Here is a 27,865-nt window from a genome sequence, read left to right as displayed (position 1 = left end):
AATAGTGGTATCAGCTTTCTGAGGACTGAGGAGCGTGGTATCTGTAAGATGCCCAGGATAAGTGCCTGTCAGTGACATCATTGCTTTATATGGTGTACTTCCTCCTCTGAGACACCCGGGTGCCCACCAAAGTTTCTGAGCAAGGTGAGGAATCTATGAGAGATGAGGGAATTTAACCAAGCCAGATGAGGGAATTTAACCAAGCCTGTACAATCTGGTTCTTTGATTCTGTCCACCTTGAGGGCAGGGAAACCATGTGGCCAAGTCCTAGAGCCACAGCTCTTTGGTGGAGGCTCCCTGGAATCAGAGAGAATTTTACCATCTTGTGATAGGTTACTGCTGTTCATGTACACTCAGTCCTTAGATGTGACAGAATTGGCTGAGACTGAAATATTTAGAAACTGTAGCTCAGTGGACAGTCCCATAAACTGTGCAGATGCCCAGCTCTGCCCCTGGGGCAGATTGCAAACTGACTCCAAACTCTTGATGGCCACTCTCTCCTCCTTCTCAAAGTGCTGGGTGGCATATGGGGTTCTTGAGTTCTGGCTGATTCCATAGAACTTGAGGATTGGAAGGGATGAGCTGTGAAACAGCCAGTCCAACCCACTCATACAGAGGTCAGTAGGTGTTTTACATGAGTCAAGTCATTTAATTTGTACAACAATCTGTGATGGAGAAACTGTTAGCAGCCCTTTTTTCTTAAGAGGCATCTGAGACTCAAAGAGGAGTTAGCAGTTTTGCTAGGCGAGAACTTGCAGGGTCTGTCTTTTCGTTAACATACAAAGAGAGGCAGATGGCGAGCTGGTCGAGAGTTTGTGTTCTATAGTTGAGGGGTCCAGGTTCAAGCCCTTTGTCCACTAATTTATGCCTCAGTTTATTCATTTCAAAGTGGAGCTAGAAATAGAACCAGCCTCTCAAAATTGTCGTGTTAAATAATCTGACACATAAAAAGTGCTTAGACTAGTGAACTGTCACTATTATCAGTGAAAGTTAGCTATTAATTAATTATAATTATAATAAATAATTAAATTAAAATGAAATAATACTTCAAATAGATAATAAAAATAAATAATAAAACAGTAAAATTTTAAATAAAACAATTCTCAATTAATGTTATTTTTATCTCTGCAGTTACTCCCACCACACAGCTCAGACCTTGGCAGATGGCAAGTGCTCAGTGGTGATGAGTTAAGTAGCTCGCCTAAGCCTGTTCTAGCGAGTGACAGAGTGGCTGTCTGACTCCAAAGGCTGTGCTTATTAACAAGAAAGGAAACTGAGGCTTCGAGAATGCAGATCTGTTCTCTGCCAAGGCACAATTAGGCTGTGGAGACTGGCTCAGGACTCAGGTGCTTGGACTCCCAGTTCAGTGCTTTCTCCTCTGCCCCCAGCGCTGGTTTGTCTGTCATTGGTCACCAATAAAAGGGGATGATCATATTTTATATGGAGCTGGTTAGGCTTCATTGAGAAAAACATGAGTATGAAATACTTGGAAAAGTGCCTGGCACTTAATGAATACTGCAATTCTCATGATTATTTATCATGCATGCATTTATCAATGCATAGATGTTATTTTGAAGCCCTGTGTGTGTTGTGTTTGGCACTGGGCTTATTAAGGATGCAGATGAAAATAAGACTTGGTTCCTTACCTTAAGCAGCTGATATTCCAGAGAGGGATTCCAGAAAATTAATAATGACATGTTCTAAGTGCATTTAACTCAGCCTGTGTGGATCAGGGGCAACTTCCTGGAGTAAGTGGCATTTGAGGTGGTTGGTCCTTAATGATGAGCTATGACCCACCAATTAGACTTAGGCCTGCACAAGAGAAATCCAAGAAAGCAGCGCATGCAAAAGTCTTGTTGAATGAAATAGCTTTCTATGAGGTGGGGTGAATGGTAGAATGTCCTGTATGGCTGGGGCTTGAGCTTTGCTGGGGAAAATAAAGCAGAGCAGGCATATAGTATCTTTATGTATGACACTGAATGCCAAGTTTGGGATTTGGAATTAAAGGCAGTGGGGAGCCGTTGAAGATTTTATTCATATACCAAGAACAGATTCAGGAACAAAAGCCAGGAACAAAGTTGCTGTTATTCACTGCTAAGTAAAATAATGCCTAGCTCATAGTAGATACTTGATACTAATTGCTTTAATTAAAAATTCCTCTGCTAACAATGTGAAAGTCAACTGGGGAGTTGGAGGAGTCTGGCAATCTAGAGATTAAGCACTTAGCTTGATTCCAGAAAAATACCCCTTTTTTTGTTTGTTTACTATATATTGCTGCTTCTTATCAACACTATTGTTGAATGAATGAATGAACAAAGAAATGAATAAATAGTTGTCCTATTCTACTTTCTTTGTCAAGAGAGGAACAATTTTGGGGCATAGGAGGCATGTTAGCTGAAAGCAATAAAGTAGGTAAGTCCTGAAATAAGTAACCATTTCACCCCCAAAGAATAATAACTGGGTCAGGAGCATCCTCTGGGAATATGTCAAGACCTGCCTCTTCACCCATAAGGCTCCACGACAAGGAACGAGAATTCTTTGTCTTTCCTTTTGACATTCTGTGGTCTTCAGAGTCTCCTGGGTACAAAGAGTGAATCAATAGATTCATTACATGAACAAGAACCTGGCAGTTTGAAAGGGCTTTAGATGAATTCCTGACCTGTCAAGTAAGAGAAAATAGTGTTGAAAATATTCTACCATGTCTTGCTCAGGTGTGCCCTGGCTCACCTCAGCCTTCCCTGATTCACCTTGGGAATGCTGGGTCCTCAGTTCCCCTAGGGCATGCCCTGAGGCTCAAATGAGTTTAGTCTTGGCAAAGAGAATAGACTATTGTTTAGTTGGTTCACACAGGGCCCCTGGACCCTTGGTCTTATGTTTTACACAACAGAAGGCTTTGAAGTGTGCACTCTTAATCCTGACATATTTTTGAACACTGATTCCCTGGTGGTGTCCTGTAGTCATCAGCCATTGGACTACTACTTGGTATTCCTAACAACATGAATGCATCTAGAGACCCGCTGGTCCATCTACTCTCATTGGCCATAAGATCACCTGTTCATTCATTTCTTTAAAAAGAAAAAAAGGTTATTGAGTGCCTGTCATGGACCAGGCATGGTTAGGTCCTAGAGTACAATGATCAATAACAGATATTTAGTTGCCATCATGAAACTTAAATTCTAGTGAGGGAAACAAACAGAAAGAAGTGAACAATAAATAAAATAGTGACAAACGATGACAATTGCCATGAAAGAAACAAATAAGGAAATGAGCTAATAAAGAATCAACTGATAAGGGATGGCTTCTCCTCTGAAGCAGTGACATATAAACAGATTCTGGGAGGATGAGTGACCTGGAAGTAGAGGAATGAGCATTCCAGACAGAGTGACTGGAATGTGCAAAGGCCTGTGTGTAGGGAGAAGCTTGGCATGCTTGATGACTGACAGAAGAGCCGAGCCTAGTGAGCAAGGGCAAGGAGAAATGGCATGAATTTGAAGAGGGAGGCAGGAGAGAGCTTTGCAAGGCCTCAAAGGCTCTGGCCAGTTTCCCTTTTCCGTCATGTGTTAGGAGAGAATTTTATGATTCAAGACATTCTTACGTTTGAGTTTTATGCAATAGAAACAGTAGATACATAAAATTTCCATGTGGAGTGTTGAGACTGAATGGCGGTGCACAGTAGGACAACAATTTGAGAACCACTGCTGGAGAAGATGGATGCTGAAAGTAGAGGTGTATTGTTTGGTAGTTTTTTTTTTTTTTCAACTGTAATAAATGTAAGTATTATAGACAGCAGACATATAAGGCTAAACAGGACCTCTCCTGTGTACCTGCACTCTTTTACTGATGCACCCCACTCATGTCTGCTGAATGTCTACTCAGTGCCAGACAGTGTGTGGGTGAGGGGTATCCAGGGAGAGAAAGAGATAGGTCATACCTGACCCATGGAAATTACACATCATCCATTTTAACTCCATAAAACTCAGCTTAAGAAATGAAAGAGTCTCGAATTTGCCTTTTCTGACTTTCCTTTGGTTAAATTCTGGCAGCTGCCACACATACAGTATCATTAAAATGTAATTTTCTGTGCATAACTTGCTTCTGCAGATTGACTTTCCTCAACTCATTATGGTGGCCCTGACCTTGGTTTATTCATGAAAGACTAGAGAAACCATTAACTGGGTGGGCTTCTTTCTATAGGAGCAGCATAATTTTATCTACTAGAGGCATTGGCTGATTTGGGTTACATTGTAAATAAATTTATCCACTACAAACATTCATGGATCTGCCTGGCATTGTAAATAAATTTTCTCAAGTAATTCTTAAGTGATGGCCTCACAATTATGGTAGCATAAGAAAAACAACAAGAAACAGGTTCGGTAACTTTGCAGTAAATATTCAAAAAGGAACATAGGGATTTGCAAGGAGACAGCTGGCTTGGATTAGGTGGGTGGGAGGAGAGGACTGTGATGAGTAGAGAAAGTATTAAGGGCTTGAATTTGTAGTAAACAATAAACATTGGTCATACCCATGTAAACGTGTATGCTATATTTAAGTATTCAACTTTCAGCCCATGCCCTGAACTATTCATAGTCCCAAGAAGGGGGTTCATTTATGTATTAGTCAGCTGTTGCTGGATAATAAACAGCCACAACAGTGTCTGTGGCATGCAACAGTAAGCATTAATTCCTTTGGATCCATTGGTTGGTTGGAGTTTGGCTAATCTAAGCTAGACTCTGCTTCTCACTGCAGATCTGAGGATGGGTGGGGATGGCTCAGCTTTGCCTGTTTCTCATCCTCCTTGGGCCAGTTGGATAGCCAGGGCATGTTCTTTTCATGGAGATGGCAGAGGTGTAAGAGAGCAAACAGAACACAGTAGAGCTCTTAATACCTAGAATCGGAACTGCACACTGTCACCATCACCTCATTCTGTTAGCTGAAGCAAGCCAAATGATCAAGCCCAAAGTCAAAGGGGAGGAAGTTTACTCCACCACTAATGGGACATGAATTAGATACTGGGTAGGGTGAAGAATTGTAGTTCAAAGGTAATCTCCTGTAATTTAATAAGTATATTTAATTTATCTGTTATTATAGAAGGTTCTTTTATGTGCCAGGCAGCAGGAAAGATGGCCATGTAATATTCCCACACCACTCACTGGTTAGAAATCTAAGAAAAAGAATTCTGGCTCTTATCTTTTATATATTCTGTACAATGGTCTTCACAGAAGTCTCTCTTCCTTAGTTATGGCACTCGATGCAATTCATCTCCAATGTGGCCAGAGTCATAGTCCTAAAATGTAAATGAGCTATTGAACTTTCTGTCTAAGCAGTTTGGATGATTCCCCTTTGCCAGTATGACAGAGCTCAACCTCCAGATGTTGAAGTGTAAGCTGATTCTAATCTGTCCCCAAAACTGCCCAGACTTGTCTTCTGCCTTCCCTCTGGTCATCAGCCCCTCCCCGAAGTGTCTCCTCTTCCTTATTTCTCCCTTACTCTGGCAGTTCCCTGCTTGGGGCCACAGACAGGTGGGGACTGGAGGCATGGGGACTAGACTGTCATTGGAAGGCATCTTACTAAATGCTCACTAAGCATTATCTGTCAACTATAAATAATGCTCACCATCTCCCCCAGACACTGCCATTTGCAACTTTACCTAGGTAAGATTGTAAAGAATAAACTTCAAATTAAGGTAGAGGGAGGTGTTGAATTCAGCTGCCTTTTGCTATTATTTAGTTGCTCATCAACAGATACAAAAAGTACAACTCTGTCAAGCAGAGATCTGTGATAGTTTTGACATACAAAGGAAATCAACCACGGTGGAGCCCTTGCCTCTTCTTAAAGGCATCCTGCTCCCCCATAGCTCTGGCTTCTTTGACTCTCTCAGCATCTCCTGCAGCACATTGTAATAGAATGATGTCTTCCTCTCTGTGAGTCATATTTTCTGAGGCACACAAAACATACCTTTTCATTTCTCCCTCTGTTGCCTAGCTCAGTGGCTAATGCGCTTTGTGGTATTTCTTGAATGAGTGAATGAATATATGTTAGTGAGTAGTGGAGAATTCTCTAGTGGTTCTCAAACTATGCATATGAAAAGCTTGTAAAACAGAGATTGCTGAACCCTAATCCCAAGTTTCTGATTCAGTAGGTCTTGGTTAAGACCTGAGAATTTTCATTTCTAACAAGTTTCCAGGTGATGCTGATCCTGCTGGTCTAAGGGCCACACTTTGAAAAGCACTGCTTTACCATATTGATGCTGAGATGATTCTCTGTGTAGAAATAACCCCAGTCACTAATTTTGGGTAAGGGAGACACCTAGAGGGGGGTTTTAACAACTTCTACTTCTTAGGATAAAATTGGTGTCTGAATGCCCAATTTTGCTACCATGGGGGACCGAAGTCCTAGACAGTTAGGCCAATTAAACTGAGATGGCTTAAAAGTCACTCCCCATTCTACCTCTGTGCTAGTGTTGAAGTCATGATTGTATTAAACATATTCACAAAGGATTCTCTATTAGTATAGTATCTCAAAAACCAAAGGAGTATTTTCTATCTTATTCTTAGATGCCTGGGCTCTTTACACATTGCAGAAATTCAGAAGGATGTCACAGCCTACATGTCCTTCACCGAAGAACCCAGACACCTCACTTGTTCACACTAGTCTCTGTGAAATGTTCCTTACTTTGTCTAATGCTGGTATAGACTATCATAAGAAGACCTAGCCTTGTCATAGGCTGAATTAGATGGCCACGGGAGGGGAGACTGTCAAAGTCAGAGGATGTTTTCCACATGGGAGGATTGAACTGTCACCATCAGGAAGTCTTTCTGGTAGGGCAGTACATGTAAGGGGGTTCATATCAGCATCAATATTTTCAATACAGAAGTCATTTAATTTATCTTCTCAGCATGAGCGTCTGAGGACCGACTGTATGCCGGACGCTATTCCAGAAGTTGAGCACACAGCAGCAAAAAGACAGACATAGAACTTATATTCCACAGGGATATACAGACAACAAACAAGCAAATGTAATTATTGGTTAGTTATTGCTGCATAACATACCACCCCTAAATTTAAAGCAATTATTTAGTTTTAGTTCAAATAACCCTGGGTCAGATAATCTGGACAGGACTCTGCTGGGCTTGCTCAAGCATCTCTGGGTCCAGGGGGTGCTCATCTCTCCTCCTGTGACCAGTGAGCTAGCCTGTGAATGTTCCCTTGAAAACACTGGTAAAGGCCCTGGCCAGAGCTGGCTGAAATGCACAGGGCCTCTTGGGGCCTGGGCTTATAGCTGGCACCCCATCACTCTGCCTCATTCCACTGGCCAAACGAAGTTTGTGTGTCCAAAGCCAAAGTCAAGGTATAAAAGGTAAGGTACAGGTTGGAATGAATAATTGAGACAATAATACAAGTGACCACTAGTAGTGTAAGGTCAAGTAACGTAAAGGGCTCCGAAGAAACATAAAGCAGATTCATGGCTCAAGAGTAATTAGGGATGCTCCTTCTGGGTGGCCAAGTGTTATGGGATGGTTTATTGTCATCAACCTGGATATTTTTACCAGCCTATCCCATTGGGAGGGGTATAGCTTCAGCATTGTGCTATGTTGTAAGGCTATGTAGGGTGAGTTTCCCTCCCTGCTGTCCAAGTATATCCCATACCCCAGTTATCGAGGGATCCTGGCATACATGATAACTGTCGTGTCTCGTAAGGGCATCTATCTGGTTTGTCACTGTTCTATTCAAATACCTCATCACAGCAGCACTTTCAGAGGGTGCCAAAATTTGAATAAATTATCTCTGCTGGATGATACACCAGTTACCCCCTTTCCATATACATACACCATGTGCTTGTTCACATAACCACAAACACTGCACTCACCCACACGGCCACCTCCACACACTCAGTAATGTCTTCAACCATGTCAGTCAATGAAAGGAAACAGTCTCACTCCCTGGCACCTCAGGAGACAGCCGCTGACTGTTGGATGATTTCATCAGCTCCAAAGCCAGGATGATGTGCCTGGAAAAGGAGTGTGAACCTGGAATGTGGCTCAGTGCAGACACAGCTTCTGGGGAGCCCACAGCTGCAAAAGCAGTCAGGGATTGGTGGGGGCTAGGGTGGGAGGAGATAGAGTGGGGATAAGTAGGGGGTGGTTTTCAGTTTCAATATTTACTTGCCACCATCAATCAGTCCATCTGCCAAAGACCCTCATTAGGGAGCTGAAGGGAAAACAAGGCAAAACAAATAAACAAAAATGGATTTCTTCTTCAGAAGTCTTCTATCATTGGAGTGAAATGGTTTTTCTCTTGTCTTTGTTGAACAAAACCTGATATGTTATTGACAAAATGCACATTTTCTGAGAGTAGAGGGGAGTAGGGGATAAAGGGGGAAAATGACATCAGTTTTTATGATAATCCTTGGAGTGTTATGTTATTACTCCCATTTTGTTGATGGAGAAACTGATGCTTGAGGTGTAAAAGCAACTTGCCCAATATAAGTGAATTCTAGAGATCCCAATTTAGGCCTCATTTTATAGACAAATCTTTTCCCAGCCTTCCTAGCCTTCATGGGTTTCTAGAAGTAAGCCTCAAGGCCTAATAAGCCTCTTGAAGTTAACTCCCCCTGGGCCCAAAAGTCCAACCTGTGAAGACTAAGGTAGGAAGGAACAGAAACTGGCTCTTTGGACACCTGAAATCAGGTAAGCTGACTGGAGCCACTCTGCCTGCTGGTAGAACAGCTCAGGACGAAAGCCCAGGACCTTGGTGAATGTCTGTGCAGGTCCTGGCTGGAAAAAGAGTGAGCAGGATTTCAGTCAGGCAAATCTACAGCCATCTTCCCTGGTACCATCAGATGCACGAGGTCATCTGCAGCCTGGGAATCACAGGCTTTGGTTACCTGCTATGAGTCACATGTTAGTTTTATGTAGAGATGACAAAGCTGAGGGCAGATTGGAGTAGTGCCCTTGGCTGAACTGAGCTACCTCACCAAAGATTATTCCCCTCCTTGGAGGAACAGCCAACAGCTGGCCCTCAGGGGGCCACTCAGGCACGGCCCCTTGACTCTATTAGGCTCATCTCTAAAGGGCAACTCTTGCCTCAGAGCTCTGCTGGAATTGGCTGAGGCCTCTGCTGCAATTACGAAGTCTTCTACTTCTCCCTCTGCTGGACTAGTTTCCCTTCCTCTTGCAGTGGCTGCTCTTGAGAAAACTCCCCAGTAAGTGACTTGCACAAACCTCTATCTGAGCACCTATTCCAGGGACACCAACCCTTCTCACACTGGTGATTAAATGCTCCAGCCTTGAAGTGACACCTGTCACTGTTGCTCACAGCTCATTGGCTAGAACTACTTACTTGGCCTCATGGGGACCACAGATGGGCCAGCAAGTACAGCCCTGTCCTGTGCCAAGAAAGGAGGAAAACTGGACCTATTTAATGAACAGCAGTAAGGAGGATGGGATGGGGAGACCACAGAAAGGGCCAGAAGAACTGTAAAATTCAATTATACAGCTCTGTACTTTGGACAAGGCAGCCTTAGGCACACACTGCCATTCAGTGCTTCCTGGCCTGAGTGACTGCCCATGGAAAAGTGACTAGAACATCATCTGTTTTTGCCCTCTCTCCCCCTTATCATGATTGATCATCTTCTGAGCTCTGCTCTGCTCTCTTTGTCTTTCTGTCTGCTGAATCCACGGGCTCAGCTCATTTGGCCCCTGATTGACAAGAGGGCTCCTGCCCTGGAATGGAGAAAATTTAGGGTATTTCAGAATGCCTTGATCTGAAGCCTGTTTGATTCCAAAGTATCCTATTTTACTCTTACTGGTGGGGAACATGGGTGTGGGTCTCCACACACATGGTTTCCAAGCTGGGACAATCAGATCATCTGTCAAATACTGTGACTGCACTTCTCAGAGGCTCAGGGGTAGATGCCTACCTAGGCAAGAGGACAGTGGAAAGCTGAAGAGACTGGAAGAAGAGCATCCATCTTTCCTGGACTCTTCTGGGGGCTGTTTGGCCAACATTGCCATCTGTTGGGCCAGCACTGGCTAATGGAGCCAGGTGGTAAGACGGCATTGCATCTTCATCAGTGACCTTGGGACCACATGAGCTGACCTTTTGACCGAACTTCTGACAACGAAAGATTTTAAAAAGTACATCAGTTTACATTTATTGAGTGATTATTTTTCTAACCCTAACCTCATGAGTTCAGTAGAGTTTATATTTTCACTTAACTAGTGGACAAACAAAGGCAGAGAGAGTGAGCAATTTACTAGTCAGCGGCAGAGCTGGGGGTTAAGCTTAAGCAACGTGGCTCCAGATTTTTTGCCCTACTCCACCCTCTGCTACTTCTTGATTAAGTCCAAACATTTATTTCACACACACAAATGACTGTCTATATATTCCAAACCCTATGCCAGATGCTGGGAATACAGCTCAATCCTTTGAATCTCAGCATGGCCCATTGCTCAGTGTCCTGCTTTTAGATGTCACATTATACATTTATTCTAGTATTTAGCACCCAGGAAATTATGTCAGAAGATATATGTATGTATACATGTATCTGCAAGAACTCTGTAATTTACATGTTTCTCTTATTGCTTTGGCCACCAGGAAGCTCAGATTTAGCATTTCAGTTTTCTGATTTTTTTTTCCTGACCCAGATTTTTTATTTTGGTTGCATAAATTCCATTGAACAACTGTCCTTTATTATAAAACACCTTAAATCTTTTTTGTTTTTTTTTAAGGAGGCTGCATGGAAATGACAAAATAAGGTCTTTACTGCATATTCTTAAATTCCTCCTGGAAAAGTTAGACATAGATCTCCCTCTTACTTCACTCCCATAGCACCCCATTTATAAAATTTCTTGAGCAGTGGGTACTACTCTTTCCAATCTCTGGAGGCAGCTAGAAGCTTCTGAAAGAACACATCCAGATAGAGGGAAAAAAAGTTTCCTCAAATCAGTGTCAACTTTGGTGCCTGATGCACATTTGTGGAGTAGGCAGCCAGTCAGACTCTCACCTGAGCAGTTAATAAAATCTATTGCCCCTTGATGGATTTTTTTCTGTAAGCTAGAATTGATCGCGTCTTTGTGATTTGTGAGATGGTAGGGAAACACCAAACACCATCATGACTGGGCCACATTGGGGGGAAAAAAAAAAGAAAAAGGAAAAAAAAATCCACCACCAAGTATTTCCAGGCATAGAAAGGGCTGGAACTGTTGGGGTCATTTTATTTGATTTATTGGAAATAAAGTGGATCTTATTAACATTTTAATACAGAGAATTTTTTGCACTGGGCTGGAAGTGGCCGACAGTTCCCAGTGCAATTGCATTCTCTGGAAAAGTGGCACCAGCTGGCGTGATTTGTGGGGCTGGGCCCCAACAGTCCAAAAAAGCAAACTGGCTGCCTCCTCGGAGGGACTCGCTCTGTGCGAGGTGCTCGCCGCCGTATCTGCCATGCAAAACGAGGGAGCTTTATGAAGGAATCCTTCTTGTAAAGCCATTGGTCCTGGTCATCAGCCTCTACCCAATGCTTTCGTGATGCTGCCGCTGATCTATTTGGGAAGTTGGCTGGCTGGCGAGGCAGAGCCTCTCCTCAAAGCCTGGCTCCCACGGAAAATATGCTCAGTGCAGCCGCGTGCATGAATGAAAACGCCGCCGGGCGCTTCTAGTCGGGCAAAATGCAGCCGACAACTCCGCTTGTCCTGTGCGTTCTTCTGTCCCAGGTAGGGAAGAGGGGCTGCTGGGCGCGCCCTGCGACCCGTTTCTGCATTCTGATCGCCTGCCGCGGGCTGGGCGAGGGGGCTTTTGGGGGTCGGGGGACTCTGGGTGCGGCGACGAAGGCAGCTCGGGGCTCACAAGGGAGGTCATTCCCAGCCCCTGAAATCCTACGGGGGCCCTGGTTTCCCACTCCGGCTTGCCAGTGTGTATGTGTGTACGTTCAGTGGAGGAGGAGAGAGCTCCCGAGTCCTTTCTTGTGCAAGCAGGGGCGACATTCTCGCCTACATCAAGTGGGGTAACTTTGATTCGCCGCCTCCGTAGGCTCATGCATTAGAGAAAGACTCAGTTGGAGGCGACTCCAAGGAGTCGTGGTTTTCCCCAACCCAGAGCCAAAAGGGGGAAGCGCAGCTCGGGTCGGGATTGCGGGCTGCCGGGCTGGTGAGGCCGGCCTGGCACCGCCGACTTCCCGGGGCGCCCGGGCCCCCTAGCCCAGACCAGCGGCGCGCTAGAAGGCGCCTCCGGCCAGCTGAGAGCTGCAGCCCGGCTGCCGCTGTCGCTCAAAGGAGCCGGCAGTGCCCGCATCGGGGTCCATTCCCTCCTTGACCTCGGGCCCAGAAGCGCCTGAGCGCGCCCCCCAGCCCGGGAGCAGGCCCCAGCCCCCCGCGCCCCCTTTGTCTAGCCCGCTGGAGCTCCGACCCTGAGTCCTGACTGCCGCCTCTCCTGCCTTCCCAGTCGGGCGCGGAGCGCGGAGAAAAGTTCAAGCCTTGCCCACCCGGGCCCTGCAGCTGCCTGTTAACCCTTGGAGCGCTGAGGCGCAAGGGAAGGGTTGGCGACGTGGTAGAGGGGGCGATGCAGACGGGGTTCTCCAGCAACCACCTCTGAATCTCGGAGATCTCGGGAAGTTTGTGTGCAGGAAAGCAGTACTCTGAGGAGGCCAGACTGGAGGTGCTGACTGGCAGCTGAGGGACACGCTCAGCCCTGCTCAGGGGCCTGTGGTTTCTGACAGCGCTGTGACCCAGTCCCCTCCAGGCCCCCCTGGCAGTCTGTGGGACTTGGCACGAGCTGGCAGCCTACAAGTGCATGGGTGAGATCAAGGAAAGACCAGGCAGGGAAGAGGGAAGGAGACAGGGAGTGCCTTGGGGTGCTGGGAATGGGTGTTGAATTCCTGGCCAGGACTCCTGGATGCCAGGGGATGAGGCACATGTGTCAGTGTGTGGGTGCGGTGAGAGGGAGGGAGAGGCAAGGGCTGGCTGGGATGCAGAGATGTAGTACAGCCTTCTGAGGGGAGACCACTGCCGTATCAGTGTTGGGGTTAGACTTTGGAAATGGGTCAATGTTCCAGCAAGCAGTGACCATGATGACTCACAGTGGGAGGTGGGGGTGGATGGTGGTGCCTGGAGGCAGAGTAAGGTACCTGATTGCTGAACAGCCCCCACCTTCCCCAACTCATGACTTCCTTCTTTCCTGGATATACAGCCCCCATTCAGGACTGCCCAGTTATATTCCTCTTCTACTAGGGCTTTGAGCTGATTCTCTTGGGGTCCCTGTAGCTTTAAGTCCTGCCACAAATCCTAAACCTGTCTGTGAACCAGTTTTCCAGACTTTCTGAACTCTTTCTCTGCAGTGGAGTATATGTGTGTTTGTGTATCTCTCTCTCTCTCTCTCTCGCTCTCCTGATTTAGCAGTGGTTCAGAGCACGCTTCTGATTCAGACAGATCCTCTCTGCCATATCCTAGTGGTACCACCTGGGTAACTTTCTTAACCTCTCTGAGTTTCCACATTCTCCACTGTAATTTTATCACTTTCCTAGGATTGCTAGGCAGATTGGAGGACATTCAACAGGATGTCCTAGGTGATACATCTGGCACAAGGCCTAGCACTCTGGAGCCTTCTGTGTTGGGGAGCACTTACCACAGCCTTACCAAGGACTTTACAATCCTTTTCTCCACGGGCATGTTTTGACCTGTTTGGGTTTCAGGGTTTGCCCAAAGTTTTGTCTTCCTTTGAGTAAAAGAGACCACATGATAGCACCCAGCAGTCCCTATGCACTAGAGTCTTAGGTGATGCCTTTTGCAAAGCAACTGGTGTGTCTCCTCACCCAGGGCCTGACTGGCATAGGTAACTCCTGAAGGCTGTCTGCTCTCTCGGTTTCTTTAGGATCAGAGAGCAGAGGTTTTACTGTGAATTGCATTGCCTGCCCTGAGAGGCTTATTTCTCTCTCAGATTGTTATTCATAATCAGAGCAAATGTCCACATTAGGACAGTAATTGATATCCTGGTAGCAATAGCACCTTGCAGGGAAATCATTTTGGTGCAGATCAGTTAACTGGCAAGAGGTTCAAGTGCAGAGCTCTGTGTGCCACAGCGAAAAGTGGAGAGAGTCTTGGTGCCTTTGAGTCAACAAGCAAAAACAAAACTTTCCTGCAGCAGAGAGAAAACAGAAGAAGGGGAAAAACACCGTAATAAAGCAAATTAGTCATTTAGCCTTAGTGGTGTTCAGGCAAGTATGTGTGTGTTTTTCCACCGCAGTTGTGATACGCTGGGTCCAGCTTTGGAAGCCATCAATCTCTGTAAGTTTATTGGCTAGGGGGCTGGTTTAGCCATTTTGGAAGGAGGAAGAGGAATTCTAAGCAACAATGGCTGGAAGCTCACAAAGCAGAGAAACAGTCACTTCTCCTTCTCCCCTGGGGCATTTTGGGAAAGGCTGTCCCAGAAGTGGCCTCTGGAACTTGGCTATGATAAATAATGAATGTGAAACAAATCAAGAGAGGCATGAGTTAGGAATTCCACGGTAAATATGATTCCCCCACCCACCCACCTAATTTGGTAATCACATCTAGCCAAAATTTCTAACAATGAATGAGTAATCCCCTAAGAATTAGGTTTTTAGGGAGTGGTTCAGGTTTGGAGAACAGTCACTTAGGAGTGACTAAAAATGTTCCACAGAATTCTGAGATGTTGATTTAAAATGTGGAGGTCTTTCTTGGAGTCAGAATCTTGATTTTCAAGATTTTAAATGAGAATCAGTGTTGTCTAGTGCCCCTGCAACTTCATATCTTATATTTTTAAGGGCAGTGGTTATTTGCAGAACCTTCTGATAAGGAGGAAAGACTTTGAGGGTTGCAGAGGGCATCTCCTGCTCTGAGATGGGTTCAACGTGGGACAGCCTGTAAGATTTTAAAAGCACTGGAGAAACAGAGATGTAAGTGGTGGAAGGAATCACAAAGTGCTAGAGTTCATGTGTCTGAACAACTTTTTAGCATATCCCCAAAGAGATTTAATAAACTGCAAGGCTGAATATGTGATCTGGAACTTATGCAATGCCACAGTCTATATTAAAAGCCCCAACAGTCATCTTAGCTAATATCTCCTACTCTGCCTCCCTCCCTTCTCTCCTTTTCTATCTTTAGCCTTTGGGCTTCCCATTAAATAAAATCTGTTTCCTTCTATGTGTTTCAGTGAAATAGCCCAATAAACCAATGTACCCAATAACTGCATTATCTAAAATTACCAGCATTTGGTTGTGTATATTGAGTCTCAGTCGGAAGTTCACTGTTTAGGTAAAAGTATAACTGGGTTCTTGTGAATATCTTTCTTTCTTTCCCTCCTTCCAGAAAGAAAGTTCCTTGAGGAGTCCAGTTAATTTCTGTTTAGTGGAAGGTAAAGAAAAGGACAAACTATGGATTCAATTCACATCTAAGTAACAACAGCCAACAATATTTCATATTTCTGTGTTGTGCTTGTGTATGTGTTCATTTCTGTATGTTTTGATCTGTTTTAATACCTGTTGAAAAATTTCTCCAGAAGAGGGCTCCATCCACAGCATTACAAAATTCTAAATCTACAGCTCATATTTTAAAGAACTTCAATGTAGAAGCTCTGTCAAAATCAAACTAAAGTACTCTCCTTATTGTCAGTTATTTTCTACAAGCTCCCCTAATGAGAAGTCCTGTCATTTTGCACTGAGTATCTTTCCTCCTTTTTTCCCTATTGCAGTTGCTTCTGTTCTTTTCTTCAACTATGTATTCCCACTGAGTATGAGAGCAGGGAACATTCCAAAGACCCTTGTAGACAATGCAGTATGAAATGAGAGGAAGTTCTAAAGTTTCCCGGCATTTGACTTAGGTTGGACCTGGTTTTACTCTTTAGCTAGCCAAACAGCGTGAACAGTTCTGCCTGTGGAAGGAGATAATCTTCCCCATTAGGTAACTACCCAGAAGAGCAAATCATTAGCCAGATCCACTCGCCCTCCAACATGAGTTGAAAAGTAGAGGGAAATATCAGCCTGTCATCCAATTACAATAATCAGTTGGGCAGAATCAAATCAAATGACCACTGGTTTTGGCATTGTTTTCACTTAGCTGTCGGCAAGGTGCCCACATGCCTGGGAGAATCTGACCCTCCTGAGGTTGCTGCCAATACAATTCCCTGCAGCCTATCTCCTCTGCAGCTACCTGGGGACCCCAGATCTGGGTCTTTCTCTCTGAGCAGACTGCACAAATGATGAATGGCTGGATTGTAGGATCCCTTGCACCTTCACCAGACCCAAAGTAGTGGTTTTATTCTAGGGTGAGGGTAGAAAGTGATTTATTTCTCTACTGATAGAAGGAACTAAGGGCAAGCTAGAGGGGAGAAGCAATGACATTTCAAACTGGAAATGCAGACTGAGTCAGGGCTCATGGAGGTGAATGGGTTACTCTTTGGCTTAGCAGATTGAACCTCAAGATATCTTCTCAGTGGTGGGGAAGCCCATCCATCCTGACTTCTGCAACTTTAGTTTTGGGCAGAGGTTGCAAAGTAGCAGCCACAGGATAAATGTAGCTCATGGATGTATCTTGTTTGGCCCATGTTTTGAAAATAGGATATTGTACATTAAAAAAAAAAAAAAGGTTTCTTGCATTTCTTATAATGTCAGAAGGTCAGGCAATCCTACAGCCATATTCCCACATGGCTACACTTCCCTGGAGTTGAGTCGTTATTGCCCACTTTAGGCAGGACATGCCTCTGAAGTTTGCCACAATCACCACGACTCCCTCCTATTCACCCAGAGCACTGTACTTACTTATTTTACCTACTTGCCCCTATAGGCATTTACGTTGGGAACTTCTGGTTTTGCAAATTTTGAGACTTGATCAAATTGATGTAGTCAGTTTTTCAGTGATAGGCTATTTGAAAAGGAAGAGACTAGCTTCTTTTTGGTCACTCTGATTGAATTTTATGGATGTGAACTTTGGAAGAACATGATCTAGAGGACCATGCCTCCTCCCTGAGAATGGTATTACTATCAATGCCACTGGGTAACTAGGGATACCCAGAACAGCATAACACTCAGTCATTGTTTCATGGGGAATCATTACACCCAGAGAAGTGACACACTGCAGCTTTGAGTCATTCTGAGTGCTGGTTCCCGAGTGTTGAACATCTAAAACATTGTTGTGTGTCAGCAGCCAAGGGGCTCTGAGACCACTGGATAATTGATAGGTAGGCCCTAGTGCACTCTACAGAGCATTACACCAAGGACATCACTACCCTTGGAGTACAGTGACACCCTAGGTGTTGCCATTCCAGCAGTGTTGCTCACCCACAGTATGTGTATCATCAGAATATCACAGTACCTTATTGGCCTTAGTCCTGTGGAGGACTCTGGGAGCGCTGAGTAACATCTGAGCATTTATAACTTCAGGGTAATGTTAGCACCAGAGCTTTGGTGTCTAGAATACTTTTATACACTGGAGTTTGTGTGATATTTTTATAACTGTTTTTAACAGTTAACACCCACCACAGTCTACACACAGTGCTAATGCTACAATTAATGTTCTCTGGCTCCATAAATGCTAGAATAATCTGTCCATTCATCCAATACTAGCAGGTAAGCCTCAGATAACTATTGTTTTCAGTAGTTACAGACCCCAAAGATCAGGGCAAATATAACTACGTACATATATCCAAAAAAAGTGTTTTTCTTTTGTCAGTTGCCAGCAGAAGTCAAATTCCTGAAAATTAGCATTAGCAATAAGCACGTTTTAACATGTCATGTCTCATTTCAAAGGCCCCAGAGAGTGTCACCCAATCGCTACAAAAGCACAAAGCCTCTGTGTCTCCCAGCTGAGTGCAGGCTGGGCTAGGGTGGAAGGCAGCAGCTGCTCAGCTGAGAGCAGCCCTGCCACATGCCTGGGCAGGGCCAGGAAGTGAGCTCAGCCTCTGGAGGAGCCTGGGGATCCTGCAAGAACTGTGGCAGCCTCCATTCCTGCCTAATGCGGCCAAAGTCTCTTTCCTCCGGGGATGGCAGGGACCTGCTTTTTCATGTGCTGCAGGAGATGGTGCCTGCAAATGCCTGAAGCACGAGTTACTGAGATCATCTCCTTGTCGGTCGATGTAGGGTCTGCGGAAAGTTGCTGGACCCTGCCACGGAGCCCATGGCTGAAGCAGGCCACACAAGCTCCACCTTCTACTGCCATGAGCTGCTGGGCATCTGGGATCATCTAACTCAGGGGTTGCAAACTGTGGCCTGTGGGCCAATTTTTTCCTGCAGCCTGTTTTTATAAATCGTTTTATTGGAACATAGCCATACCCATTCATTTATATAATTGTCTATGGCTGTGTTTGTGCTGTAACAACACAGTTGACACCATATGGCCCACAAAGACCGAAATATTTACTATTAGGCCTTTTACAGAGAAAGTTTGCTGACTCCTGTTCTGGCTCAAAATTACAGCGAAAGAGACTGCAGGGAGCCTTGTCGAAGGGCAGGGAGGCATTAGGGGTTTGGATTAGGAACTGTCCCTCCTGTGCCCCAAGCTCTGAAGCAACTTGACTTCAGGGGAATTCACCTGGGACGAAATGGATTCAATAAATACCTCTGATATCCATCTGGGACCTACTATGTGCTCAAGATAGAGCTGCTAGTAAGGCTGACTCAGTCTCTGCTCTCTTGGGGCTCAGACCTTGAGATCCCTTGACAGGAGAGATCAGTATCAATTAGTGAATAACTTGAAACACAGACAACGGCTAGATGGAAGGAAACACAGTTGTGTGAGATCATGCCATTCTACATGTTTTGCTTGTCTGTGCCTTGATATAGGCTCCATCACAGCACATGTTGTCTAACTGAATCACTAATGTATTCCCAGGGCCTAGAACAGTATCTGGCAAATAGTAGGCCCTCAGAAAACATGAATGAATGAATGAATGAATGAATGTAAGAAAGGCGTCAGATCCAGATGAAGGGTCTAGGAGGCATCCCTGACAGCTTGGTGTTTGGACCACGGTCTGGAGGAGTAGTGAGGCTTACAGACAAAGGAACACTAGGGTGTTCGTTGTGGGGGAAGCATTCCAGGCAGAAAGCACAGCCTGGGGAAGTCTCTGTGCGGGAGGAAACACCATGCAGCCCGAAGAGAGTGGTGCAAGGAGCAGCTGGTGGGGCATGTCAGCGTCTCAATGATTTTGGTGTTGGTCCTGGAGCAGTGGGCTGTCATTGACAATAATGAGGGGAGGGTCTAGTGTGACAAGGCCAGATTTCTATTTTGTAAAGGCAGTTTGGCCGCAGTGTAGCTAATGGATTGGAGCTGACCATGAGTGGAAGGGAGAAGCTAGGCTAGGCCTGAGATCGATCGTGGGAAGAGGCTAGGGACTCTTGTCACTCTAGACTAGGGAGTGACAGCACAGATGAGAGAAGCAGACACAGCCTGCTCAGGGCATCTGGGAGACATTTAGGGGAGAACTGGGCAGGGCTTGTTAGCTGGGTTTAAGATGGCAAGACAATGGCCAGGGAGGGGTTAAGGATACGAGCTTGAGTTCTGACTCTTCCAGTTGGCCAGAAGCTGGAGCCACTTGCGCAAGCAAGGAACCCAGGCTTTTAACATCGTAAACAGGGTCTGAGGGCCATTTCCTTGGGGGTGTTAGCCAGGCTGCAGTAATGCTCCTCCGAAGAGGCATCCAGGGCCCCAGTTATGCTAGTACTTGCGGGCCAGTCCATGCTTGCATCTGGGATGGGCCCTGTGGGGGCCTGGAAATGCCCTGGACTAGAGTGGCTGATGTGTAGCCTCTATAATTAACCAATCTCTAAGACTTTTCATGCAAAAGATATTTGGGAGAAACATTGCCAAGCCTTTTAATCGTTTCTTGAACATTCAATCAGCAGCACTGGAAATATTTCTTACATGAAGCAAATAATGATCTACAGCTTTCAGCAATCACTCTGCGAATGCTAACCAACCTTTCTTTCAGCATGCTGGATGTAGCCTTGGTGACACTTTTGTTTCTACATGTAGTAGCAGAATCTTCAAGTGGGTGCCAGGCAGTGGTGTGCTAGTAAATGTTTCACAGCTGGCCCTCTCTTAAAAAAAAAGAAGCACAGGTCCATTATCTTCAAAAGGTGAGGGATGTACAGTTGTCCACTTGCTAAGTATTAATGAAACGTTTGGAGAATTTGTAGGTGAACAAGATGGATGTGGATCCTGCTCTCATGGGACTTGCAGTCTGCTGAGGGCAGCCAATAAGAAACAAGAAAATAAATAGCTGAAATAATGCAAAGTTGGTAATTATTACAATACAAAACAATAGGGGCTAAATAAAATATTATTGGTGGAGTAAGATTGTTGAACCCTCCCTCCTTTCCTTCCGTTTTTCCTTTCTCCCTCCTTCTCATCCTCCCGTCTTTTCTTCTTATAATTTTCAGTATCTAGTAAGTGCCAAGAATGCTGCTAATTTGGGAGTTCAGGGATGAGTACAACACAGCCCTGGTCCTCAATAGGGGAGGTGCTGGAGGTGAATCAGGGCCTATGGTCTCCTGGGACCCAGAGGAGTCAGAGTCTTAGCTTTGGAGCACCGGGGAGACTTCTGAACCTTTGAGAAGTGAATTTGAATCCTGACCCAACCATTTGCATGCAGTTTGACATGAGATGAATCACCATATTTCCCTCTTCTGTTTCCTCCTGTGTCTCGACACAGAGAGTAGGGCCACCTGCCTAATAGGGTGTTAGTGATGATTAAATAAGTGTATGCTCATGCTCACCCCATGTATGTAGAGTATATCCCATGATGGTCAGTGCTAGGAGCTTAAGGAACGCTAATTGCATTAACTCTCACACATAGTGTGTTCCAAGGCAGTTTATGGCTTGAAGGTACCATGGGGCCTTGGCCTTGAGCATCTGACTAATTTAGAGGGGAAAAATACTTGTATATTCAAAAATGCATGAACCTTAAATAAAATTTGCTCCCCAGGGAAGGATTTGCCAATTCCCATATTGGTAGCTCCCCAAAGATCTTTCCTCTGGGGACTTCATGCCTCATAAAATCATTTGGCCTGGTGGGGTGGAATCTTCTGGATGTATCTTCCCAGAAGCTATTCCGAGGAGGCTTTATCAGGGCAGTATGTAAGTGGGTTTGCATGCCAACACTATGAGCACTTATGATTATTATTGTTATTTAAAATAGGTTGAAATAACTATGGTAAATTTACCACACAATTTACTGCTAAGTGCTAGTTGCATACATTATCTCAAATCCTTCCTGCAGCCTTTAGGGCAACTATTCTTATCTCTATTTTGCATCTGATGAAAGGTAGTTCAGAGTGATTGAGTCATCTGCCTAAGGCCACATAGCCATGAAGAATGGAGGTCAGGGTTTGAACCCATGCATATCTGATTCCTGTGCATGTGTGTTTTCCTCCGTATTTCACTAATGTATAAAAACTTCCTCCCTTGTCCCCTCAAATGATGTAAGAATTCTCTCCCTTGACTGTTCTGTTCTCTGGCTCTCTTGGAGTCAAAATAGCTGCCTGCACTGACCTCATTTTTGGATTCCTGATCTCTAAAATTGGTCCTGGGACCTGGACCTCCTCTCTGGGCTACTGGTTACAAACGCCATAACTAGGTTAGCCCAGGGTTATTTATATTCTTTATTGCTGAGTCTTTGCTTTTGACCAGGGACAAACAACCCACCCAAATTGCATGCTTCCTCCAGCAAGAACAGACATCCCAGTGAGAACAGCCACACAGATGCCAGGACCAGCTCGGGTGTGGCTCCTTTGCAGCTTCCAACGGGCAGGCAAACTCTCTGGCAGTTTCCTGCCTGCTGCTGGGCCCTAAGGCTGGATGGCATCCCCTCCCCAAAGGTGCCAAGGAACTCCAGTGTCTAAGCCAGTGTCTCCTGAGTGTCACTGTCTACAATAATGCTTTCCCCCAATCTACAGGAAGATGAGAAATATAGAGCCCACAGCTTTATCGACACTCAGATCTATAATTAGTTGCAATTGGACTGAATCTAACCTGAAGTTTAGTTGTGTTTTACCAGACAAGTTCTCTTTTTTCTTTTAATTCAATTGAGGGACCTTTAGTCAGGGTAGCTATTGATTCAGGGAACATTTGTTGAGTACATGTTATGTACCGGGCACTATTTCATGTCCTGGCTATAGAGTAGTGAGTGTTCATGGAGCCTCTGTCCTGGGGGATGTACACACTCTCCCGCTGCCCAGTCCTCACCACTCCACACATTGGCCGTGTGTTTCTACCTCTCTCAGGATGTACATTTCATATGTGATTAAGTCATTCATTTAACAGACATTTACTGATCAATGACCATATCTCAAGCAGGACGCTTGACCCTGGGTAAGAGGCAGTGGTTAAGAAAGATAAGGCCTGCCCTCGTGGAGTCTACGTTCTCATGAGGGAAAAAGAGAGTCAACAACAAAAATAAGTAAATATGATAATTTTGGAACGTGAGTGTTATGAAAAAAATTAAAATGAGATAGGCAGTTGTTTTGAGCTTATCTACTACTCTTTCTTGGAATGGGAATTCCATTGTTCTGATGCAATGATCTTTCTACTTTTTAGGGATGAAGTGTCCTATATTTTGTGAAAGGAAGTTGATTAATAAACGGAGGGCATTTTTGTCCTTAGTGGTAAACTGTTGTTGGCAAAACTTTGTTCATTCTCTATTTTTTTGTTTTTCTTGAAATTTTGCTTTTGGGAATCCAAAACTATGGCAACCAATGATGTAAACCACGGATAGGTAATATTTTTCTGTAAAGGGCTAACAGGTAAATATATGGTCTCTCTTGTAACTGCTCAATGCTGTCAATGTAGCATAAAAGCAGACACAGACAATATGCAAACAAATTGGCAGGGTTGTGTTTTAATAAAACTTTATTTACAAAAATAGGCAGATGTAGATTTGGCTCTTGGGCTGTAGTTGGCTTACCCCTCATGTGAACCATTAGTCACCTCACCAGTTGGTTAAATTGGAATAGGGAAGAGGCCAGGGTGAAAGACTAAACATTTTCTTTGGCCTCTTGTCACCATAAGGATTGTGGTACATTTTTAGAGCCACAAATTATTGGATTATTATTTGTTAACTTTGATCAAGGTAAAGATGCCTGTAAGACTGTAGAACATAATTTTTAGACCAGCTCTAAAAGACATAATAATTTAACTTTTATAGTACTTAATCTGGTACCCATCGCAATTCTTAAGGCTTTCTCACCGCCCAAAGGTATACTGGTGTTAAACCCCATATCTTGGGTTGAGTTCCCCCAAACAGTGATGGAGACATAGGCTTGGATGCAGGGAGCTCTTTTGGGAGATGACTCCAGGTCACAGAGTGAAGGCCATGAAGCAAGACAGAAGGAAAGCCAATAAAAAGTTTATCTTTGAGTTGGTTACTGTTGTGGGCAACTGAGTCTCATTGTTCATGGGGCCCTTTGGAAGAACTGTGTAAAACTTGCATCAGAATGGTCCCTCTGCAGGATAGGAGGCTAGGGTATGTGCACCCATGTCTATCTTACATTGAAGGTGGCCCCTGGGGCCAGTAATTCTTCTGAGCTTCTCTGCTGACCTTTGTGGCTCTGGGAGCAACCATGGTTTTTGAAAAGTTCTGAGCAGAAAAATGAAGAGACATACCAGGTGCTCGGACAAGCAGTGTACCCCCTGGGTAGAGCATGAGTATATAAGGGATTCCAATTGTCATCATTATGTGTTACTGGAAACTTGCTCAGTAGAGCTAATGACAAAGAAAGAGTTATGATGGTGGTTTTTATAAACCCTCTGAATTTGGTTTAGCACCCACCTGCAAATACACTCTCTCCCACTAGATGGTACCAGTATGCCAAAGCCCTGGAATGCTACATTAGGGCCTCATTTTTGATGTGGAATATTTTCCCACTACTTTTGATCAGTTAATGAATAAGCAAGTTGAGATTGGAGGAAAAGATTATGGGTGTTTTGGGGACAGAAGAGTGGAGCTTATCTAAATAAGTACCTTCATTCATTCCCAACAAATCTTACTGACCACCTACTAAGTGATCAGCTCTCTTCTTGGTGCTAGGGATACGGAAGTGAACAGTGTCCTCAAAGTCCCTGCCTCAATGAACGTCGATACTGGTTGGGCGAGAGACAGTAAAAAATGAACAGGTAGATCCATGACTTCCTTCAGGTGGTGATGAGTGCGGTGAAGGGTGACAAAGCAGGCAAAGGGATGGATGGGGGCAGGGAAAGCACAACCCTTCTCATACCTGTCTGACCTGTTGGTTGATAGGCTGCGAGATTATTTCCATCTGTTCCCTAACCCAGTTCTGCCACTCACCAACCTCTTATGAGTATGCTTATGAGCTTTATTTTCAAAATGAGACTGTGAACTTGCGGAGGGCAGAAGTGGTGCTCTGCAAATGGGTGTTGACCAACTGGAATCTCCTGCAGCCTAACGCTCGGCTCCACCAACTCTTGTTGGTTGCTTTCATTTGTCTGGAATCACTATGAATTGCTATTGTTGTCGACACACAATAGAGTCACGTTTTACTCGAGGGTCAGATTATAAAGTCAAGGTTTAAGGCAAACACAGGGTCGTCATTAACCTTGAAATCTCTTAAGTTGCCCATTAAATTACAGTGTGTTTGATTTTGTGTATGCAGCCCTGTACTGTAATCAATGTGTAACAGTGTATAATGCATGCAATAATATACAGCGCATAATAAAGAATATAGGCAATATATAATTTTACAGCATTTAATTGCAGTATTTAAATTGTTCTTTTTCCTTCTCTTTTTGGAGGAAGAGCTCGATTTCCATTAGTTAAATGTGCATATGCTAAGACTTTACTGTGTTCATTTAAACTGGTTTTGTAATCATATAATCCTCACCAGGTTGTGCACTGGGGAGGGCAAGAGCTATGTACTTTGAGCTCTATTCATCGTTGATTCCCACCACCAGTCACATGCTTTGGGGCAGAAGAACAGCAGACTAGCAGTAGTGGTAGTAGTAATCGTAGTAGTAGTAGTAGTAGTAGTAGTAGTAGTAGTAGTAGTAGTAGTAATGGAGGCTGACACCTAAGTGAGGCTTACTGTGAGCTGGGCCCTGGGTGAGACTTTAGATGTATAAATCAGCACATTTAGTCCTCCTAAGGACTCTGTGGTGTATCTAGAATGAACTTAATTCCATTTCACAGATGGAGAAGTTCCAGGAGAACTTGATAGAAGTCACACAGCTTTTGACATCTGGAGCTGAGATTCAAACTTGGGCACTCCCAGATACATAAGGCCACATGTTGTATGATTCCATGAAATAGAAAGAACTATTGCCCAAAATAAGCAAATCCATAGAGACAGAAAGTAGACTGGCGGTTATCTAGGGCTGCAGGGAGTGGGGAAGGAGGAATGATGGCAAGTGGGTGTGGGGTTTCTTTTGGAGGTGATGGAAATGTTCTGGAACTAGATAGTGGTGATGGTTGCACAACTCTGTGAGTCTACTAAAGACCACAGAATTGCATATTTTAAGAGAGTGAACTTTATAGTAAGTGAATTATGTCTCAATAAAACTGTTGTTAAGCTGAAAAACAAGCAAACCTTGGGCAGTCCAACCTCGGGGCTCCTGCATGAGCCATCCCTGAACACATGCCACCCTTCCTACAGGCGCTCACCACTTGCTAGTGGCATCCTGCTTGTTTACTTATATTAACTTGGCTGTTCCTCGAAAGGGCCCTATCATCTGCCCCATTTCAGAGATCAGAAAACCAAGGCAGAGAGATGCTGAGAAACTTGGAGCTGGCAAGTCACCCAGGGAGTTCTGGCCCTGAATTGGCTTTTGATTCACCATTTCTATACCGTTTTCATGTGTTTCACTCATAAAGGCAACCCTAGTGATTCAGAGTTGCAAGTGACTTTGGCCCATTAGAAATAAAACAATGATTCTTCTTTGCTTTTGTTTTGCTGATTTGCAAAGTGAATTAAGATCCATCTTTGTCTCATGGGTTATTATTCCCATTTGGCCCAGATGTCTCTGGTATAGGGTCCTGGCAGTAAGACCCAGGGACTATAGGAGAAGGAGGTGTTTAAAGTGGCTGACTTTTAAAAATAATAATCATAAGTGGCTCAAGAAGAGAGAGGGAAGATGGGGAGGGGGAGAGAAGGAGGGGGAGAGAGGTGGAAAAATGGGAGAGGGAATGAAAGAGGGAGAGGGCAAGAGAACTGAATTGACATGCTGTCGTTGTATTACAGTTGATACTAGATTGCTGAAAGGATTTACCCAAATTAGCAAGAATGTTTGGCACCCCTTGACTGGTTGGGTTGAAGATTTTCATAGGCTGGTAATGAGAAGGCAATCTAAAGCCTAAGGCTCATACTCCTTTTACTCCGCACTCATTATCTAAATCAAAGAACCCCTATTCCAAGCACACTCCTCCATCAGCACTTGCCACTCATCCCAGAACTTCTTTGATTCCCAGGCCCCCTAGGCATGGATTTTACTCCTCTCTGACCTTAACCTTAGGTTGCCGATTTGCATTTCTCATTCATGTTTAACATTCAGAGTGACAAAGCTCTTAGTCATGTGTGGTGCAACAGGAAAGGGCAGCAGGGCTTGCCCCCTGACCAGCCCAGGATGCCTGTTTGTGATTGTGGGAGGTGAGGATTTATAAAAGCACAGCTAAGGGACTGGAAATGCCTTCCTGGGTCTATAGTCTAGAGGAGCAGCCATAGTTTGGGCTGGGACAGGAGCTGTGGAAGGAAGGGGCTCTGGCTGAGACCTGGTCTCCTATGGGGCCAGCTCACAGGTCTGCTGGGCTCACTGTAATTCTTAAAGCCTTCTCAGGTGATAACAGGGGATCACACAAAGCCACATGAGTGTCTGATTCAGCCCTCTTGCATTGCTTTTCCAGCGCACTGTTTTGTAAAGTGTATTCCAAAGAGATACTATTTCTATGGGAGGTTAATAAGAGTTCTGGAAAACATAGGTTGCATGAGCTAGTATTTTGGGAAATTCTGAAGTTACCCAGAGAAGTGAACCAGCTTGTGTTTTGTTTTTCACGAACTGATCATCTCTGAGACTTTAATGTGCATTTAGTTTCAAAGAGGTGCTCCCCAAGCCTGCATTTCAAGCACTCTTCCCAAACTCCCAGGGGTAAGGGAACTCTTACAAAGAGGACGTCATGAGATAGCAATTCACAGGACACAGGTGGGAAGACAAGCTGTGTGGACTCCGGGGTCTAAGAACTTGGGACGTGCCCACCAAGACCAGCAGAGACAGCACCACCTGGGAGCCGTTAGAAAGGCACATTCCCTCCCCAGAGCCTGCGGACTCAGAGCTCCTGGGGTGGCCCTGGCCATCTGTGTCTTCTCACGCTGGCCCTCCAGGGGACTTTGACGCCCTCTGAGATTCGCAAACTGCTGATCCAGTGTGCTGTGAGGGAGAGAGAGCTCCTTGATGTTCTCTTGGGTGAAGGAGGGAAACAAAAGCTTAGACCAGGAATGTGGCTCCCCAGAAGAAAACAGAGACTGTAAAATAAAAACCAGTGAGACACAGAAGTAGGGGCTGACGGTTCTGCTCGGTACTATTATGACCATGGATGCTTGCTTCCATGAGACCCTGAGCTGGGTTTGTGTGCTGTCCGCACAGGCAGACCCAAAGACCTGGGGTGAGGACAGAAGAGACATTCGGGACAGTCTGCGGAGATAAGGCAGAACCCTTGTTAGGTTTTTAGCTGAAACTCTTTTAGAAAAAGATAGATTCATAAGAGAATAGCCAACAATGTATTAACACATACAACTCATATATACATAGGAAATACCCAGGGGATGTGAGTAACTAACTCTAAGAGGTGGCTTAGAACTCCAGTTTAAAAACTGTCTTAAACTAAAGACAAGAGAAAGAAAGGTGTATGGGAGGCTAGTTAT

The 27,865-nt window shown here is 44.7% G+C and overlaps 1 protein-coding gene across 2 annotated transcripts in view; it reads left to right on the top strand.

Annotated features, from left to right (window-relative positions):
- CDH13 (cadherin 13) overlaps positions 1–27,865 on the top strand; it is a 1,113,397-nt gene that overhangs the window by 168,705 nt on the left and 916,827 nt on the right. Inside the window, exon 1 of one of the 2 annotated variants that reach the window (XM_010967669.3) lies at positions 11,429–11,711. The exons of the other annotated variant lie outside the window; for it this stretch is intronic. Within the exon in view, the coding sequence (XP_010965971.2) occupies positions 11,667–11,711 (45 nt within the window). The 5' untranslated portion in view covers positions 11,429–11,666. Of the gene's footprint in view, positions 1–11,428; positions 11,712–27,865 lie in introns of those variants that run through there. 2 annotated transcript variants of the gene reach the window in all.

The sequence above is a fragment of the Camelus bactrianus genome, chromosome 9 (assembly GCF_048773025.1).
Source record: "Camelus bactrianus isolate YW-2024 breed Bactrian camel chromosome 9, ASM4877302v1, whole genome shotgun sequence".
Classification (NCBI taxonomy): domain Eukaryota; kingdom Metazoa; phylum Chordata; class Mammalia; order Artiodactyla; family Camelidae; genus Camelus; species Camelus bactrianus.
Note: the sequence above shows the minus strand (reverse complement) of the source record. Positions and strands in the feature narration are given on the sequence as shown.